Here is a 21,534-nt window from a genome sequence, read left to right on the forward strand (position 1 = left end):
CCCTTTCCACTGTCACCAAAATTAAAATAATCTGTAATTAGATTTTGACTGATTCTGGAAGTTTTCTCTAGGGGCTTATTCAGAAATTCAGATGTGACCCTGCACTCTTTACTGTAGTAAGAATAATAGAAAACAATAACAGAACAGAGTTTTCTGATCCTTTTGGTTCACATCAAGCCAGAAATGTCTGTGGTATTTTGGCACTTCCTGCCAAAATTAGGATGTGCAAATTTGAATAAATAAAAACTATATATAAATCTGAAGAGACTGTATTGAATATAAGAAAAAAAATAATTAATTGCTTCAAGGGCAAGTGCAGAGTCTTGCATCTCAGAAGGAACAATGCCATGCACCAATACAGGCTGGGGATTGACCTGCTGATGAGCAGTCCTGCAGAGAGAGACCTGGGAGTCCTAGTTGATAATAAACTATGCAGGAGCCAGCAATGTGCCCTCGTGGCCAAGAAGGCCAGTGGCATCCTGGGATGCATCAAAAAGAGTGTGGCCAGCAGGTCGAGGGAGGTTCTCCTGCCCCTCTACTCTGCCCTGGTGAGGCCTCATTTGGAGTCCTGTGTCGGGTTCTGGGCTCCTCAGCTCAAGAGGGACAGAGAACTTCTGGAGAGAGTCCAGAGTAGGGTCACCAAGATGATGATGGGACTGGAACACCTTCCTTATGAGGAAAGGCTGTGGGAACTGGGGCTGTTTAGTCTGGAGAAGAGGAGACTGATGTGGAATCTCATTAATATTTACAGTTATCTAAATCGTGAATGTCCGGAGGTTGGGGCATCGCTTTTTTGTATTGTATCTAGTGACAGGACAAGGGGTAATGGGAAGAAGCTGGGACTGAAAAAGTTCAATTTAAACATAAGGAAAAACTATTTTACTGTAAGGGTGAGGGAGCCCTTGCACAGGCTGCCCAGGGAGCGTGTGGAGTCTCCTTCTCTGGAGGCTTTCAAAACCCGCCTGAACATGTTTCTCTGTGAGCTGATCTACGTGGACCTGCTTTGGCAAGGGACTTGGACTAGATGATCTCTAGAGGTCCCTTCAAACCCCTACCAGTCTATGATTCTATGATTCTATGTCAGTTGAATTTACTGATGTGTGGTTTTTCTGTTTTGGTGCTTGCTCAGATTAATTTCTTTATTTGGGTGTTTTCTCTGTAGATTATCCTTGCTCTGGGATGCTGGGTATGGTGTCTGGGCTCATTCCCGACTCTCAGATTACTGCATCTACTCAAGTTGATCGAAACTGGATCCCAGAAAATGCTCGCCTCATAACAAGCCGTTCAGGTTGGGCGCTGCCACCAACTACTCATCCATATACAAATGAATGGCTTCAAATAGACCTTGGGGAAGAAAAAAAAGTCAGGGGCATAATTGTACAAGGAGGCAAGCACCGAGAAAACAAAGTATTCATGAAGAAATTCAAAATTGGCTACAGCAACAATGGATCAGATTGGAAAATGATCATGGATTCCAGCAAGAAAAAGATAAAGGTAAGGACGAAAGCTCTGCACTGAAAAAAAGTCACATTATGAAAAAATTTTGCATTACATTTCTACACATCTATCTGTAACCTTAGAAAAGGCACACAGCTGGGATGAAGCCAAGCAGAAAGAGTCCAAGGGCAGCAACCCTGAAGGGATGCTGTGGGAACCCACATGCCTGAGGGCAGGAGTTGGCCTTAGGACATTTACTTCTTCAGCCAAGGTTTTGGTTTATTCAACAGCTAGTTCAGACTTGATTTCTGCAAGGGTGATGTGCCTCTGGTCCCTAGGTTACTGTAAAATCCCATGCAATAGTAGAATGGCACACTGACAAACAAGTAGAGTTTCCTTTGCAGTTTTTCCACTGACAGTGAACACACTTATTTGAGACACTGAATTACTTTTCCTTTGTTTCATTTTTGTCTGAGCCATACAAGAAGAATGGTGTTATTTACCTTAATGGGGCAGCTGCTTGGTTTCTGAGCTGCCTGTAGAGTGCTCTGAGAGCTTCACAGTCTCTCTGGAATGGTCTGATCCCAGTCCCATTGGAAGAATGTGATGGTGGTTTTGATATGTTATCCTCTCCTAAGTGAAAAGTAACTATTGTGCTGTCACAAGGGAGGCATCTAGGAGGTAGCTTGGGAAAAATGGGCAACTAGTTCATAGCTTCAAATCAGAACCTGCAAGACATCTACAGAGGAGGTCCAACTGGATTACTGAGTTAGATGCCAAGGAAAAGAAAGGGTTTTGAGGAAGGTACCTATTTTGGTTTGTGTTTGAATGTAGGCTTTTCAGGATATGACTGTTTAGCTGATTTACCCCAAATACCATTCATTAGGCCTTCTGTCTTGTTTTCTTATCATTGCCTACAAAGTGCATTTTGGCATTGAGAGGCATAACTCTCTTTTAGTCTTCCTACCCTGTTTCTTGGGGGAAACTGTGTGTATGCAGATCCTGTTCAGGAGCTGGTGCATTGGTACTAGAATAGTCAGGGAAACACATAGAATGGTAGGGGTTGGAAGGGACCTTTAGAGATCATCTAGTCCAACCTCCCTGCAGAAACATATACCAAAAATGTGCCCTCAAAAGGCAAACTGGTGTGGTGCTTGGCAGATGGCTTCATATTTCAGCTGCATTAGTCTGAACATTAGATGTAAAAGCTTTTTTGCTGTATAGACTCATCCATTGGACAAACCTGTGTTTCCTTAAAGGAAAAGCTGAGTGGGCCCATGGATGTAGCTTTTCCAGGCACATTTGGTAAATATTGGACTTCATTCTCTCCTGTTTTAATCTCACTGAATATGTCTGCATTTTCTCACTTCTCATCACTTTTCATCATTTGTTTTGGGGATTAAAACTAAATGAATTCAGCCTTTGCAGTCAGCTCCTTTCTCTTGTTACCATGAGTTTTGACTTCATCATAAAGTGCGAAGAGAGTGTAAATCAACAATGGGATCTAACCATTTTCTTTCTAAAATAGATGTTGTTTTGACATGTACTTCTACACTGTGGCTCAACGAGGGAAAAAAATAATGCCATATGCTTTCAAAGCAGTTTGCCGTCTGCTGCATGGCTTTCTGTTTTCTAATACGAGCACTTGCCATCATTGTCAGAAGTTAGCAGTTTGACAAGAAAACTAGTGTGCTCACTAACACACTGAGCCCATCCTCAGCTTTCATCGCTCCCAGAAATTAACTTTCAAGATTAATGGAATGGAGAGGGCTGGAAGACAAATCTCCTGTGGCATAATTGTAATCCTTCACAAAAAATTCAAGACATTTAATAAACTTTCTTCCGAAGGACAATTTTTTTTAAAGAGAATCAGATAAATCCTATGATTTGGGAGTTTGAGAGATTTAAATTGTTAATACTGGAATGTAGTATTTTTAAATGTAAGTAGAGCTGGATGGGATAGCATGTTATAATGAGTCACAGCAGGAATATGGATTAGAAATAGTCCTGTTATATGAAATGAAACACATCGTTTCACTTGGTTAAAGTCTTGACTTTCAATAAACACACAACTGCATTTTAGGAAAAGAAAGAGCAATGACAAGCTAAATGTATCAACAGAATATGTACAAAGGATGAAACATCACCTTGTTTCTCAACATGAAGTTGTCATCCATGCCTGCAGTTCCTTTCACTGCCATAACTCACTCCTCTTTGGATGACCCAATTTCTGCTGGTTTTGAAAGTGCAGGAAGTTTCCCCTTTTAGCCTAGCTCAAACACTCGAAGGAGTGAACATCACTCAAAGCCTCAAGCAATCACATAGAATCCCATTCTCATTTCAAGATACAATTTGTATTTCTTCTCCATAGCCTTATTCAAGTTTACCCCATAAAGTCATCTTTCTCTTTCATACTTCTCTCCTCCTTCCCTTCACCTACTGATGACTTGTTTCTTGCCTTCTCTTACAGTTTCTGACACAACAAATTTCTGACTATCCTTTCTTTTTGGAACAAACTTTAATTTTATTTTTTTTCTGCCATGTTTATTTTGATTTTAAAAGATATTAGGAAGATTTTAATTTTTCTTGTCTCTCACCAGTTTAGTTTCTCTTTCATTGGGCTATTATTTAGTATAACTTTTTTTTTTGCAACAAAGTAAAGCAATTTGTGACATAGTCTATATAAAAGACACTCACAAAGTGAAGTTTTACTGTATAGTCCTCTCTTCTCCCCCACAAAGAATATCAGCACGTGTTATAAATGAACAGTCAAAATTGAATCACAGGCAGATCTGCACTACAAAGGACAATGATTCAATATAATTATAATTCAATATAATTCTAGATGCCTATTGAATTCTAATGTCTATGTGTCAGTACTCCAGTGCTGATGTCTTTTATAAAAGAGTTTTCATTATTATATGTTGCTATTAAGACTACTATTAAAAAGGAAGCAAGGATTCCTCAGATACAGGTGTCTGTCTACTTTTCACACATAAAATGGCATTCATTCTTTCTTATATGGTAGGTAGCCTTTCTGATCATTTGCACTATATAGCTATTCAAATACAATAATATGTAATTGCATGTTAATTGGATCTGACAGGCTATCTACATGTGAATTCTTGACAACTGTCTTCCAAGCACTGTCAGAACACAAGGTCAACCAGTGCCCCTTGAAGCCACCTTGGAGATACAATCTCCTGTAGGAAATGGGAGCAGAAGCTTTCATGCTGAATTTTATTTCATTTACTTGCTCAGAGTCTCTCATCATTATTGGCTTTTGTGACTAGCACTCACCAACAGCCAGAAAGAGTTATGGACCATTGGTTCATAATACAGATGTGTATAGGAAAAAAAAAAAAGCAAAATTTTTAAGACTACCCTGAATAAACAAGCAACAATCAGTTTTACCCATGCTGATTTTGTGCCTTGGGAAATCCAGACAGTTTTTCCCATGGCGTCTGTTTTATCTGCCCCCAGATAATAGGAGGAGTTCATTTCAGGTTGGGTTTTGTTCTCATCCAAAAGGAAGGATGTCTGGTGGTTTCCTCCTGAAGAAACTTCACTGATATGAGTTGGAAGTATCTTATAAATAGCACTTTTAATCCCCAATTTGAGCTCAAATCCAAAGAAGATGGTTTTGCTATTTAAGTAGTTCATAGAATAGTTGAAAATACTTTTACTTTGTTGTTATATGCATTTTCATATTTTGTACTTTATTCTCTATAAGATATTCTGAAGACATTTTTCATCATAAGATAGGGTAAAAATAACTCCTTTTCTCTGTCTTGGTTTATAAACTCTTCATGGCGGGGACTGCTACTTTTCACAGATAATTCATTCAAAGGACCAATTATCCCTATGGAGGTACCCAAGGTGTTGCTCTAAGTACAAATTATGACTTGTTCTATATGTAAAAGATCATTGACAAGAGGAGCTGAAGGTATCAAACAGATGCCATTGAGAGCTGCATTATGGCTGAAGAACCCGGAGTGCGACTCAGAGACGAATTTTTTGTCTGAAATGTACATTTGCTGACCTGCCTTGCCCGTTAGATTATATTGCAGTTTTGTCAGGAAGCAGCTTTCTTCTTCCTTTCTTTCTTCTTATTCAATAGCAGGCTCGCTGGAAGAACTCTCACAGCTACTGTTCCTGAAGTTTAATTTATGCCTTTTGAAATAACTACAACTTGTGAAATTCTGTCACTGGGGGAAATCAGATTGAAATTTTCTCTTGAATAGTTGGATTATTATTGTATCCACTTAAAAGGTGACAGGATCTTCACCTCAGCCATTTTTTTTTTTTCTCTGAGAAGTGTTGAAAATGTCACACAGTTAAACCCAAGATCAGAACGTCATTTAAAAACATGTCTCATTAAACACTCAGCTCTTGTTATGACCCTGATGGATTGCTTGCTACTAAGTTTATGAAAAATGAAATGCATTACTTTTCTGAGAAGCTTTAACTATGTATTTTCCATTCTCATCTAGGACAGGAATGCCTGACGATTATTACACAGTTAGAATCTGGCCTACTGCTCACCTAATTCAAAGACTAGAGAATGAAAGAAAAAAGATGTGTTGAAAACAGTCTTTTTTTTTTTTTTAACAAGTAGCATTTGTTATGCTTTGCAGACTTTTGAAGGTAACACCAACTATGACACGCCTGAACTGCGGACTTTTGAACCTGTCCTGACGAGATTCATCCGTGTCTACCCTGAGAGAGCCACACATGGAGGACTGGGGCTGCGAATGGAGCTGCTGGGCTGTGAACTCGAAGGTAATTGCTCTGCTAGAGATGAATGCACTTTATTATTTTCAAAAATACATTCTCCACTTTGACTATTGCTGGCTGAACACTGCTGTGTCTGTAAAGACATCACGTCGGACTCTCACTTCTGTGACTGCCGTTAGTGCTGTTTCTTGGCCTAATCAGTTCTTTCTCTGCAGACATTTGAATATGCTCAAGGCACAAATATTATTCTTTCTCCCATTCCTTTGTTGAACCACAGTGATATTCTCCACATGGTTTTCTGTTCCCTGAAGCAGCCTTATGATTATGCTTCCAAGAAACATAGAGTTATTAGGGGACAATAAAGACAGGAACTTATATTTTATGTTACCATGATACAACCATGGCATAGATGTTTTCTGAGAATGGAGAGGGAGCTTGAACTAAATATAATAATTGTGTCCCTTGCTCCTTCAAAAAACATGAAAGTCACACCAGTGCTACAGTGGTCAATGATTGCTTGGCTGGACAGTCAGTGCTGTTCCTTTTGGGAAGGGTAGAGGGGACCTCTTTGTTCCTTACCAAGCTTTAATTTTGCAAGAGTACATAAGAGATGAAAGACCAAGAAAAGCAGTTTAGACATTTATCTTTGGACTATGACATGCAGTCAAGCTTTGATTCTTTCTATATAAACAATAATTATTTAACTTTTTAGATAACTACAGATAACACTACATGAATTTCATTATTTTACCCAATGGATGGTGTGGTGGCGTGGCTTGTAAACCACACAGCTTAACAATGCACAGACTAATAAACCATATTATTCAGAGTTTCACATGGTATGTTGTGTAGAAGTAGCTGAACAGGCTCCCAAGATGAATGGAACTAACTGCTCTGCCTCAATTGCTTTCTCACCATTTCTCCCCTAAGGCGGAAGAGTGGGAGGCATTTAGCTGTGAGAACTGATGAGTTCTGTGTTGTTTTTCAGTGAAGGCAAGATTGAATAAGTGTGGTTTTTACTTGGCCCGGAAAGCAGGGAGGTTTGAAATACTTCTTAGTTCCTGCAGGAAGTCCTCATTTCCTGTGGGAATACTTAGTTCCTGCAGACTATTGTGCTAGTTGCTCAGAAAAAAAGAAAACCCAGCACCTGCCTTATGTAAACTCACAACCTGTGGGCTAAGTCCTTTGTCCACAGGGCTCCTTTAGCCACCTAAGCATCCAGAAGTGAGTCTGTGGAGTACATCACTCAATGGAGGAGATAAAAAAAGGAGACTGACCAGAAAAAACTCCTTTACTTTTAGGCAAACTGCAGCAGCAAGTATAATTTTTCCCTGCAACACATCTGCTTGCATTTGTCTTCCTGCTATGGCGCAATGCTCAACTTTAGGTCACCATGGTCAATTCTCACTTACCTGTGGGAGAAGCTTAATGATAAAACTTTGTTGTATAAGTATCTCAAGGAGGAAGTTGAATGAAGAGATGTCACTTGAGCAGAAAAGGAGTTGACATGACAAAAGAAGCATGGAGGTAGGCACAGACAGGAGTAAAAATCACCTCTCCATCAGTAATGGGCAAGGGGAAGCTTTGTGTGCTCAAAGCGTCCCAGGGGGCTTATATGAAACACTGGCAGAGATGTAGGCAAGCTTGAGGCTATACAGGGGCACAAAGATCAAAATAAGAAACTTAACTCGATGTAGAAATCTAGAGGGAGCTCCCAAAGGGGTTTTTAAAGAGATGTGGAGAACTGAGGCTCTGCATAATTCATAATGGATATAGAACTGTTTCTTTAACTAGGGCTAGATTGTACCTGTAAAGCATAGGCTGGCATCCTAAGGAACCATGATTCATTTCAGAATATAGTTACTTTAGAAACTACCATCTCTCCTGACTTTTTCAGAACAAGATGCCAGTGCATAAGATTTTATGTGGCCAGAAGGCTCTGATAACAGTGGAAGAGCAAAGAAGAATCCAAGAAAGAGATGCGTTACTGCATAGCTTATAATGAGAGTAAACGTTGTTAATGAAAATAACAGTAGGTGAGAGCAGCCAAAAGCCTGGATCACACTCCCAGAGTGGTTATCTTAAGCCAGGGCAGCATAAACATAAACATAATACCAAGTATCTGTACTCTGATTTTCCAGATACAGTGTGTTTTGCAGATAGTTGATATAGATATATTTTCTGACATCTTGCACAAATCTCAAGCTTTTAAGTGTAATAACAAAGGTCAGACTTTTACTGGTTATGCAGCAGCTACCAGAAAGTCATCACCAATGAGAAGCAGGCAGGTGGCCAGGAGAGATGACTGACATCACTGATGTCTTATTTATAACTTCAACAAAAACAAAAGAAGCTCCTTCCAGATCTCTTCAGTGAATACAAAGTGATTCTACATCACACTGCCTTCCTGCCACTGTTGCCAGGATTCTGCTCAGACATTTCCTTTCTTACATGTGCTTTGCAGAGAGCAATTTGCTTTGCTTCAGCAATATGGTGAGTGCTGGAGAATTTTCACCTTGAGCATGCACCTCTCCCACTTTTCTGTACAGGTCCACTCACGCACACTTTGACTTGCAATGAAATGATGGGTTTTCTACCTCTCCCCCAAGCCTTTCAATTTGTTGTTAGACACAACAAACACTCATCGACCAGTGAATAGACAGTCCAGGCTTTACTGCTCTAACAAGCAACAGGACAAGAGGGAATGGCCTCAAGTTGTGCCAGGGGAAGTTTAGATTGGATATTGGGAAAAATTTCTTCACCTTAAGCAGTGCCAAGAATTGGAATAGATTGCCCAGAGAAGAGGTTGAATCATCATCCCTGGAGGTATTTACGAGAAGTATAGTTGAGGTGTTGAGAGACAAGGTTTAGTGCTGGACATGGCAGTGCTAGGTTAACATCTGGACTCATGATCTTAAAGATCTTTTCCACCCTAAATGATTCTAAGGTCCTATAACTCACTCAGCCCTTGAGCTAAGGAATGGCAGAGTGCCTTAGCATGAGGAGGCAGAACAAATACGGCCCACTGCAAAGCAATACTAACTAACCTGCAGAGTAGAGCTGCTCCTTTCCTCAGATACAACGTATGAAGACAGCATATGGTGCTCATCAAAATGTCACTGCCAACTGCATGCTGATTCTGCAGCACATGTTTTAACTGAACAACCGGGTTTTGTTTCAGCTCCTACCGCTGTCCCTACTGTTTCTGAAGGCAAACCCGTGGATGAGTGTGATGACGACCAGGCAAACTGTCACAGTGGCACAGGTGATGACTACCAACTGACAGGTGCAGAAACCATCCTCATTCCATTGCAGCTTTGTTGTAGCTCATATCCATCACCAGTTACCAGCTAAATGTTTGCACTGATTTAATCACTAAACATAAATGGACATTGGTATGCAGTTCGCACTGTCAGTGCTGTCAAAACATAGGCATCTGCCTTTTACATACGACAATACTTTTGATTGTTTTCTCAACTATGTAATTTTAGAAGCAAATAACAGTGACTAGCTGGAAGAGAAAGCAATTTTTTTGATCAAGAATTGTGTCTAATCAAATGTCCTAATCAAACTTTCTCTTATTAAGAAGAAAGCTGGACAAACATTTTGAGATTTATTGTCTGAGACTGCTGAACTCAAAATGAAATATTGTTGAGGTTCAAGATACATATATATTTCCATACCTAAAATTTAGTGTAGGATTCAGATCTCAGCCCTGAACAAAGCAGACTGATTTCATTAAAACATACTCACACATATACTGACAGAAATATTTTCAGGAGCTTCCCCACCAACACAGAATTACAGCCATAGAGAGGCTGATGTTCTCCATGCTGCCATCACTAGCAGAAAAAGAAGAGGGACATACATAACATAGTCTGTATCTAGAACATAGGAAACATACTAGTTTTCATATTCTCCCACTTTGGTACAGAAACACTGTCCTTCTGAGAGTTGACACTGCACCACCACATTTTTCATCTCTTCTTGAAGGTCACTTTCTCCACAAAGCTTTGGGCCTATTTGATGAGATCTTCCTGTAGTAGGTCCATATGTCTACAGTAATTGAACTTATTTTTGGGCATAGCAACACAAGTTACTTCATCACTTCTCCCTGGTGTGCCTCTCTAATAAATGTTTATTATATATAATATCCATGATATAAAATAGCACTAAAATCTGGCAATAGCTGTCCAAGAGGGCATTGGGAAACCTTAGATAAGCGATTGGCTTTTTGGAAGCAGCCAAGTAGAACATCCACCAGGAGTTAGATATGAAAGTGCAGTTTCAGCATCAAACTTCTTTGAGCTTTACCAATGTCTCCTCTAAATACATGTTGCAAATCATAAATTGAAAAACAACACTGCATGGTCACTGTCACTGCTTTTCAATTCAGTATCCCAGATGAATCTTATTCTTTTTGAAAACAGCCATGCAGAGAGTCTGATAAAATAGTCTGTATTGTGTTAAGGTAGCTCAGAAAGCTTTCAATATTACTAAACGTTGTAATTTATCGCTTTTTGTGAAAGGAGAGAGCCAGGTCAGGAAACGCTGCGGCTTCCTGCAAAGCCCTATGTTGAAGGCTAGCTTGCAAAGCCAAATAGGTAGAGACATATTTCATGTAGATGGAGGCTTTGGGAGGGGAAGGAGACAGAGCTACGCAAGCACCTTCCCTGTTCACTCATAGTCCCTGCACTTCAGGGAGCTCCAGACTGCATACCACATGTCCCTCAGGGAAAGCTTATTGAGCAGAAGAAACTACCTCTGGCAATTTTTACAGGTTGTGCTTAGGGAGCAGTTTATAATCTCTGAGACAAGAGAACAGCCTGCAGCCTTCCTGAGCACCAGCTTTTTGGGGGAATTGACCCTATTTCAGTGCTAAAATTGAAAATTACTACATGTCCCTTCTACAAAAGTGCAGACACTTTAGTGTAATTTATTACTGTATCATCCAGAAACCCTGAGCAGTGCATGCCCCGTTGTTCTGGATACTGTAGAAGCACTACATTGTATACCTGATGTTACTTATAACACTAAAATGCACAGAAGTGATTTGACCAATAATTCCACTGTAAACATTCTTTTCTTCCTCCAAAATGCATAGAAGGAAAGTATGTCAATCTCATGGCCCGTTAAGGATAGCAGGGCAGTGCAGAGGGGACTTCATCAGTTCCTTACCGTCTTTTATCCGCTCCCAATGTGAGGCACCCGCTTTCTCATGGGTAGGACTGTTAAAGTCACTTCATGATAGCACTTGCACATATGTGAGTATCACAATGAAGCCTCCCTTGCAATTAACTGTAATTGTGCTGTAGGCCAGATTCCATCCTGCTCTATTTGGACCCCATACAGAGCTACCCTATTTGCATGGCTTATAGCATTTCCCATCAGATCATTCTCACAAACATAAAGCTGATATAGCTTGGGCATTCATTCTCATTGGAAGTCATCATAGTCATACTTTCTATAATGCTTTAAGTACTTGCTTGCTGGAGACAAGAAAAGCCATTGACTGGTAATCAGCACCCCACTGTGCATTTATAATTGTACTAATTTACTTTTTGTTTCCTTTATCAATATGAGGCTTATTTTAAAAAGTCAAGTGTTTTAAAAATATCAATTAACAAGCTTAGGAGAGGGCCACAACCCCACTCACCTCTTGTTCATCTGCCTGAAGAAAAAGACTAAGGGGAAGTCTTTAATTCCTCCTGCTCTTTGAGCCAGAAGTAAAACCTGCCTTGGATAATACCCTAAAGCCAGGCAATTCCATGCACCTCACTTGTGACCTGGCCTCACAACACAGCTATGATACTACACACTTGGAGGACCCAGTGTGGCAGGGGCTGGAGGACCTCACATCTCTGATGTGAGAAACATGGGTGAATTGCACAAACTGATGATATTTAGGAGGTGCTATGGAAATCAGTTGTTGATTTCCTATGTGATTTAGAGCAAATCCGTGTCTGTAAAACAAGGACAGCCACAGGGACATGGTGAGGATCAGTTGTTGTTTGCAGGAACTCCAAAGATACACAGCTTTATTTAATGATGAGTTCTTGTTTTCTTTTTTTTTATAAAGGAAACCAGATCTTTAATGTCATATTTTCATGCTTAAGCTCACATACTCAGTTACCTACGTGTCTAATAAAGATGGTAATATTTCAGATTTATGTATAGGACTTTCCTAATGACTGCTTTGTCCTTTATTGTGTCCCATGTATCATGATATGCATAATTTCTTTTCCAGGTGGTACTACAGTGCTGAATACAGAAAAGCCAACAGTGATAGACAATACGTTACAACCAGGTAAAAACAAATCATTTTTTTCTTATTAAAAACATAATACATTCCATACCCAAATTTCATGCCAGAGACAAAATAATGAATTGCAGCACTTCCTGACTTCCCATTCACTAAAAGTCTCTGAAGTAAAGAAGCATCTGGTCTCTCAGCTCTGTACAGTAAATATTTTACTCCTTTCATCCACATGTAGACACAGCAGAGAACAAGATTTCCTTCTGCATCAGCAAATGCCAAATGCTGACAAAATTAAACTAACTTAATCACACAGTGCACTCTGTTTAAATGTGGCATGTGAGTGACACAAAGTGTGTTTGTAAACTGCAGAATAACAAAAACAGAGCCACACAGACCCACTCACTATTTATAGCCGTGCTTTTACAAAACTAAGACAAGTAAAGTTTGCCAGTTTTCTCCACCAGGGAGCTGGCAATTTTACAATATTATTTTCAAGCAAATTTTCTCAAAATAAGGTTATATAAACTGCTACCATGAACCTGCAAAGGGAAGAACAAGTTGTCACTGGCAACAGGTCCTTTTCACTTAATCATTACAATTACAAGCAGCTTTTGAAACCCTTAGTGTGATGCTTCCACGGCTTTCATACTGGTTTTTAATATCCTGTACTACTGGGAGTAGGGGGGAGGATAGTTTGTGCAGAAAACCCAAACTCTAAAAACTGTGAGCACCAGTTTAAAATCCTTTGCATTAATAATTGTGGAGCAGTTAAGAGGTCAGTTTTCAGTTACTCCCATTTCCTCCATTAAAGCACAGTCAGGCACAGTCTTGCAAGTGATTTATTAACAGGGTGGGTAAGTGTTTAGCATTGTTTACTCAACCATGTGACACAATCCGCTCTTGCTTCAAGTGAAAAAAAGGCACCAATAATGCAGAAGTTTCCTAAAGGACACTGATGGTGTCAACCTGATTAAGAGATAGAGCTGTCTTGTCTTGGATGTTGTTCTCACTCTCAGCCTCTGCATTCTGATATTGCAGAGGCAAATGCTTTTACTCCTCTCAAAATTTGTCCCCAGGGTCATTCAGTTGGCTTAGTCAGCATGTACTATTTCTAGCTATGCTCTGCTTTATGAGCAAAGTGAGCTTGTGGAGTACCAGTGCAATGAGGAAGAGGATGGTGGGCTGGCCCACTCTCACAGGACACCTCTCAACAATGCTCTTTCACAGTTAGAGCTGCCAAGGGCTGGGGGGCTGCTGCAGATCCCACAGCTTGGAAAGGGGTGGGGGATGGAAAGGAAGAAAAGATGCCGTGCAGTGGTTTTAACATAACACATTTTAGTTGTTGTTTCTGAAAAGATCTTTTAGCTTTCTGGTTTGATGAAATGAAGGGGATTTTAGGTTGGGGTTTTTTATAACTATCTTCTTGTACTTAAACAAAGTGCAAACTCCTAAACTCCCTCTGTGCAGTGCAGTTTTCCTTCTTCCTCCCTGGTGACAGTTACATTTGCAGGTTGTATTTAATCCCCTTGGCTTGGGTGGGACTCTCCAGTAACAGATTGACTGGTTCTGCCAGAGATCATTTTCTCTCCTTACTTTCCTCCTGCACCACCTTTGCTTATTCTGTGATGAGACAAGTTTTTTTCTCTGCTAAAGGAGGTTTCTGAGGTTCCCTTCAGAGCATGCCAATGTTACTTCCCTGCATTGTGCTGGTAGGAACTGCTTCCTTCCGGGGAATAAGGGACAAATTCACATCCCAAACTCCAGGCTCCCACATGGCAGCACATTACAAAGTTCATAGATAGAGATCAGTCAGATGCTAATAAATAAGAATAGGGTTTCCAGAATCTCCAGTCTAAGACATAAAGGTTTCCAGATGCTTCATAATCTCTCACTGAAAAGCAGCCAGAAAACTCCCAAAAAGGGGCAGACAGAAATTCCCCTCAACATGGGGAAACCCCTCCTGACACCAAAGTGGTGTAAGCACTTCCTTCTGCTGAAGGGGCACCTGACTGGCACCATGAAGCACATCAGAGCAAGAGGCCATGCAGCAAGAAGCAAGAATCTGCTACAGCAGGCACGAATAATGTAGTTTAAAGTAACCTTGGAGTTACAGAGCTGCTCAGGGGCCCCCAGCTCTCAGCTGGCTGAGGATAAATGCACTCCAGCTCTTTCAGATGATCTGAATCTGAACAAAGTATGAATTTAACACATCAAGGGCTGAGTCTTCAGCTTCATCCTTAATTCCCTCTAAGGGCTGGTTTACCTTAAGATGCTAATACACCTTGAGGTAAATGATGAACTCCAAGCCAAAGAACTGTTCCAGATCAGTTGCAGGATGCAAGTTCCAACGGGTAACCCTTCATGAGCTATAATGTGCCAGTGCTGGCTACAGCAGCTTGCATCTCAGTGACTGGGGATAGAAATTTATCAGTCCTCTCGGAAGCAGCACCTTCTGTGGCACAGGTAATTCTGCAAAAGGTGCCAATGCCAGGTATTGCTGTCCTCCTGCCTGCATTCCAGCCTGCAAGCACCTCTAATCACAGTTAAAAGCAAATAAAACAGTAAAGAGAGAATAGCTGGAAAGACTCCATATCTAAACAACCTTGCCATCAAGGAGACTTTTACAATTCATTTCAAGGGGACTGAATTGTAAGAAAATTTAAAAGAATCATGGTTTCAAACTGCCAGATATGCTTAAAGATTTTATTAAATTTATTTAAAGACTATTTTCCTCCTCAAAATTAACATATACCTTTATTAGATCTATCTGTCAAGGTAAATACCATTCAGGCCTCAGTCCTAAGACTCACCAACATGTAGTCTTTTTTAACACATCTTTTTCAGTTCCAAAGGACTATTTCAAATGCTTGACTCTTAGCTGTTTACATACCAGAACAAGCTATTCATTTATATTATGAGCTCTCAGCGTATAAGTTGAGTCCTTTGTAAATCAGGCTGTTCAAGAAGTATCCTGTCTGTCATACATGCAATAGCTATTGCAGAAAAAATATAAGTGAGAAATCCCAAGGTTAAAATCTATACTAAGAAACTCTTTAAAGGCAGAATAGGTCTGATTCTCATTCTCATTTATTGTGGGACAACTTTGCATCAATAAAGGGATATTAAAGCAGTGAAATTATCATTTACTATCATTTAAGGTAATTCTGTGCTGCCAGCATGTGCTATAAAAACATGAAATGGAAATAAAAATCAGACCCAATATACTACTTTGAAGTTGCCCAAATTATGTTTGTAATTTCACGTTTTAATATTGATTTACCATTTGGAAAGAGTATCCTATGGAGAATTTTCATAGCATCTTGAGTGTCATCATGCTCTTTCTTGCCTCTTGTTGGAGGCGTTATAAAAGTATGTCAAAGTCTGTGGGCCATGAAAGATTAATGGACTTGTGAGGAACTCACTCAACTAGATTTTCAAATGACTTTCTTGTTCATGTGCACTAATGATTCCAGCTGTGAGCAAGATGTGGTCAAGAAGTACAGCTGTTGACTATTCTTTGAGAAGATAAATCTGGTTTGGTTCAGTATCACGTACCCTACGGTTTGAAAAAGGCATATGGGATTTCATCATATCTCCCTCAGATTCTCATCTGAACTACTGCTATTTGGTTACATAATAGCTGGTTTTCTTCATCATCTCAATACACACAAAGCCAGAGATCAGTCACCTATTGGCAGGAGAGTTATCCTAACAGGGGAACGGGCCAGTGCTGCAGAGGCAGCCCACCAAATGCTCCTTGTCCTTACTTTCCTTCCTTCCACCACAGCTGCCAAGCTATAGTTCAAAGACAAAGAAGAGGGCAGATTGTAGCTTACCATGAGCTACTGTATCAGCCTCCTGGGACTTTTAATAGAAGTGTTGAACTATTCTGTCTTTTGCTGGGGGAGATCCATTGTCCGTACAACTAATGAACCTATCCCGATGCTGCTGTTATTAATTGGCTAGCAGGTCTATTTTTTCTTTTTATGGGTCCCTGGGAGAAGCATTGGAAGAGACATGAGAATAGACAATAAGAGATAGCATGTTTAAGGAGCCCATAAAATACGAGCACTCTGAAATGCCTTGCCTTTGACCTTCAATCCCATTGCTGTGATTGTCTAAGGAATACATTACCACAATCACTTTTAAGAAAACAATAGGAACCTAGCAAGAAAAGACTGACTGAGAGCAGGTTACTAGTCAAATTCGGCTCCATTTCAGGGGATTTGCATTAACTTCTGCATGGAAAAGAATTTCATTTTTATGTTACACCGTGCTGTCTGTGAGCCTGAAGCCAAGGAACACAGGCATGGCCAAAGCACATCAGACTTTGGCTCATTGCCAATTTCCTGGACTATGTACTTCAGATGAAAGTGTAAGAAACTCTTTATTAGGTGATGCTGTGAAATTTAGCTCTGTTTTGAAACTCTGTTTCTAATCCTAATGTTCAGACCGTGAAGTAAAAAGCTTTTGTCACCGCCTGCACTTCAGGATTAACAATTAAATTCTGAATATTTTCCTTATCCATTTCAGTGTCCAGTTCTCTTTGAACTGTATTCAGCCTTAGCATTCGAGGGAAGCAAGTATTGCTCACACCATATGAGAAATGTTTTTCCTTTGATCTGCATTGAACTTCACTGGATATCTCACAGCTCTGAGGCTATGAAATGGAGAAAATGGAATATTGTACTTTTCCTTCTCTGGGTTCCTCACCCATCTACACGTCATTTTTACTTTTCCTGTGTCTTCTGCTATTTATTTTTGTTCAGAGTTGAACAATACCAGTCTTTTCAATCTCTTTGTGCTATGTGCTCATTTAAACTGTGTGATATCTTCAGATTGATGTGATCTCTCTACCACTGTTCTCCTTTCTTGTGGTTTCAATGCCGCACAGGCTATCACTAGCTTTGCATGATATAATCCTTTGGGATTAATAAGATTAATTTTGGTTTACATTTTTTCAAGACCTTTTCTAAAGTTCTGTTTCATGGCTCTGATGTCAAAGCCATGCAATATAGCTCTCGCTAGGCCTCCTTGACAATGAAAGGCTGTTTTTCACGAACTTAAAACCCTTTAATACATTTCAATGTCACTCTGTTTCTTTAAAAACTCCCCTTGATTTTCAGATGTCTCCTTTTAGGCAAGATGGCTTTGATCATGGCCCCATTGTCAGGAGAAAAAACAACAACAAAACCATATACTGAAGAAACATAATGGATTGCCTTTCTGCATTCATGTGTGCATAGGCCGAGCTATGCTTCTTCAACATTTCGAGCCCAAAGAGAGATTATTCACCACAGTCTGCCCCTTTCCTAGAAAAATATAGCGTCCTCCAGGAAACACATTTTCTGCACATTGGATTCCTGTACCAGACATTATCTGTTTAATTCATTTGTTCTCAGCTAGGATGCCGTATTTGTGACAATGTGGAGTAGACCCCTCCAGAGGCCAGCAGGAGGGAGGGGGGGAGGCAGGAGGGATGGGGCAGATGAAAAGGAGTGAAGAATGAGAGCTCAGTGCAGAAAGATGCCACAGCACAGCTGAAGTACTGACAGGCAGCAGAGAGGGGCAGAAGTTGCCGCACGTTCAGACCTCTCTGCTGACAGAAAGAAATAGAGGCCAAAGGGGAGAGAGCACAGTGGTTGCAATGCAGGAATACAATGCATTGAGTTAAAACTGTGTCTGAGGACAAGGACCTGCCACACAAGGATACAGTAGGCAAGGAGAAAATGATAGATGGACTTTTTTCATATCCATTCTGTCTCAACCTACTCACCTGAGGTTTTCACTGTGTTGATAAAATGAATATTCTAGTTTACTTACCATTAAAATTGGATTGTGAGTTCAAAAGCCTTTTCAGTCTTCCCTGGGCAGCTCAGTACATGAAGGAGGTCTTTGCATCTTCAGACTGGAAGAGCAGCACCTCAAAGGTCTGGCCAGCCACAGGTTCCAACACACTTCCCATATTTCTGCATATTTTCCCACAATAAACAAAACACATTCTAGGGGTTGTGTTATCTTTCCTGGCTTTTTTATTAATAATAGGCAAGAAACACAATTCTTCCCCCAGTGCTAATATTGATGGGAGCACAGAGGCCTTTGTTCTTAGTTCATACTTGCACAAAGAATCTCATTAAAGTAAACCTAAGTTATTCCTTTAACAAGGCGTGAGTCATGCCTGAGAAAAGACTTCAGGATTTGGTCGCATTGCTGTGGGAAGGGTATGGCTTTACCGGGAGCTGTTATTGCTCAAGGTGAGGTAAACGTTCATACCAATGGGGTAGAAACCAAAAGCCCAAAAGACTTCAAACTGCTTCTGAAAATATGAAATGTGAGGGATTTACTTGCTATCTTTCTATAATCTTTCCATTCAAATTCCAAGTTCTATTGAAGAAAATAAGCTACTATGTATTAAACCTTTGGGCAGAATTGAAGAGAAGCTGAAAACAAGATATGATCTCATCCTGACCATAATACCAGACTTCCCTTGTTTTACGTAGAGCTTGTTTTGAAGCTTATTTTGAGTTCATTTGGCAATCAGCCACATTTGTCCCTTTTCTGCCTCAATTTGTCCATTTCAATGCTGCCATCTTGTGGGCCTACTTCACGGCTTGGAAGATGCCAACATTAGTTTCTTACTGAAGCCACGTACTACACATTTCACCAGAAATCCTTTCCTGCCAAGGACATTCCATTAGTGTTTCTGCCTTTTCTTATTTTGCCCAAATCTTTTTTAAATTGTTGCAAAATGTTACACCATTATGATACAAGTAGATATTAAGAAGCAGAAAATAAGTAAGCCAGAGAGTTCTTTTTGAGTCATATGTTACGGCACAGTTATCAGGTCATGTGAGTAAATCAGAAGAATTGATCTAACCACAAAAAAATCCCCAAATATGAGTCATAAAGAGACAAGAAGCAATCACATCTTTTACTAGAAATAGTCATTCTTCACCTGTTTCCCAGCAGGGCTGCTCATGTTATGGCTTCTGTGGTCTTCAAGTAGGAATGGTTCTGTTAATGGTCAACTGCAGGCAATTGATTTTAAGTAAAAAATGTGAATTATACAATTAATGGGCATATTCTGTCCCTCCTTTGCCCTTTCCCCACAGAGCTGCCACTATACAACTTCAACTGTGCCTTTGGCTGGGGATCCCAGAAGACTTTGTGCCACTGGGAACATGACAACCAGGTGGATTTGAAGTGGGCAATCCTGACCAGTAAAACTGGACCGATTCAAGACCACACAGGTAACCATGAGTTCATGATTTAGCCATTTTCCATGGGAAGAGGTTGTTCTGTTTAATATCAACATGCCTTCCTAAACCATAGGAGAGTGAACTACACTTAAAATATGTAGAGTCACAAAGATGATTGTCTAGGTAACCTAACTTGATATATGTAGCCACAACCGACCATCCTTTATATTAGGAAATAAAGATCACTAATTGCCTGGAATATTCCCTTCTTCTGACTTACCTTTGGATAACCATCATTTAGGGTAGAAAAAAATCTGAATGACCAAATATTCTGCAAATATCACTTTACAAAGTGCTACATTCACAAACAAGCCTCATATTATTATTTGTAGCTACAGGTACTGCTTACCACAGAAAGGTATTGTAAGTGAAACTTCTCAGATGGACATAGCTGCATGCCCTCTTCTACACTAGAAGTTGAAGATTATAGCCATCCCTTTGCTCACACATACATTTTCCAGAAATATCACCATGGGAAATTAGCTGGTTAGTTTTGTAGTATCTAAGTCATGACTCTGCCTAATCAGGCACTAAATATGCTGCTGGCTGGTGAAAAAGTGAGGGCACTGTTTGACCTGCACAGCCTCTCCCTTTAGTGTTCTCTCTTGCATATGTGCAGATTAATCAAATGTGTTGAGATGAATCCCCCTTCCCACTTCTGCAACCCCTTTGCCTAATGAGAATGACAAGGAAATTAGACAAAATTGGACTTTTTAAATTCTGAGACACTTTCAATTGAATCTTAAGACAAGTACAGTAGTTTCAGGGAAAAAAAAAAACTTATAATACTTTGACTATAAATGGCATTGTACAAATAAATGGCATCAAATTAACTAAATGCAGTTAGCTGATGTGAAGGCTGTAATGGTGGAAAAATTGATGCAAAGTGAAATGGCTCAGTAGGATCTGACATTGAAAGGAGGTTAAAAGCTATGTTAGCCAGAGACTGACAAAAACTAAAAGGCATGCATAAGTAAAGCTCTAATTAAGACAATGAAGACAGAGTTCCTGACCCAGCACTGCAATAATATTCTGGAAATAAGAGCTATCTGCACTTTGCCACCAAGGATTATAGAGAGAATGAACCTGTCTTCAATCAAGAGGTGAAGAAATTATATTCTTCAAATGAGATTTTGTGTTTCTGCTGGGCCCTGCTAGTGCAGGAGAATTATTTGTTCCATTAGCTGTAGTTTCAGTAAGTCTTACAGGCAGCTCCTTTTTCTCCTTATTACACTATCAATATTTTCCAAATTTTTCCTTCAACTCTGAGGGCACCTTCACCTGCCAGATGTGCCATTCACCTGCCAGCAGGTACAGAATGAACGGGGTAGGTGTGAACACAGACCATGAGCAGTCTGAATGGCACTAACGTCTCAAACAAGCCTCTCAGTGTCACCAGTACACAACGCCATCCTATATATTGGGAGAATTGCAATGAGCAACTCCCAGGGATATCTTGCTCTCAGCTGCACATGTGTAAAACTGAAGAAACTCTTCAGAAGTGATCTTCAACAGCAATTGCTTTGAGCCAGCAGGATACACTGTACGCCACTTCAAATTATACATTTTATGACTAAATCTTGCCAGACCTAGGTCTTCCAACTGAGACAACCATCCTAATGCTGTGATTATTTTTGGTTTTTCCTCCTTTTTGGATTTTGCTGTCACTATTCTTTGATGAGATTTGCACATGTTGTGCTGCCCTCTGCACAGAAGGGAAGCTGGAAAGAACATATAGACACAAGCACTCCTGCTGAAGCCTTTTTGTATTTTTGCAACTTAACATCATCTTCCTCTATTACATTCTTTTAAAGACCTGGTACTTCCACATGCATATCGACC

General features: G+C 40.1%; 1 protein-coding gene across 5 annotated transcripts in view; it reads left to right on the forward strand.

Annotated features, from left to right (window-relative positions):
- Positions 1–21,534, forward strand: part of NRP1 (neuropilin 1) — a 115,276-nt gene that overhangs the window by 84,896 nt on the left and 8,846 nt on the right. For 2 of the 5 annotated variants that reach the window (XM_061996167.1, XM_061996168.1), the window contains exons 10-14: positions 1,163–1,494; positions 6,075–6,219; positions 9,356–9,460; positions 12,422–12,481; positions 19,546–19,683. In XM_061996167.1, coding sequence (XP_061852151.1) covers positions 1,163–1,494; positions 6,075–6,219; positions 9,356–9,460; positions 12,422–12,481; positions 19,546–19,683 — 780 coding nt within the window. The remainder of the gene's footprint in view (positions 1–1,162; positions 1,495–6,074; positions 6,220–9,355; positions 9,461–12,421; positions 12,482–19,545; positions 19,684–21,534) is intronic. The other 3 variants (XM_061996169.1, XM_061996170.1, XM_061996171.1) reach the window with 2 other exon arrangements.

The sequence above is a fragment of the Colius striatus genome, chromosome 5 (assembly GCF_028858725.1).
Source record: "Colius striatus isolate bColStr4 chromosome 5, bColStr4.1.hap1, whole genome shotgun sequence".
In the NCBI taxonomy this organism is placed as follows: domain Eukaryota; kingdom Metazoa; phylum Chordata; class Aves; order Coliiformes; family Coliidae; genus Colius; species Colius striatus.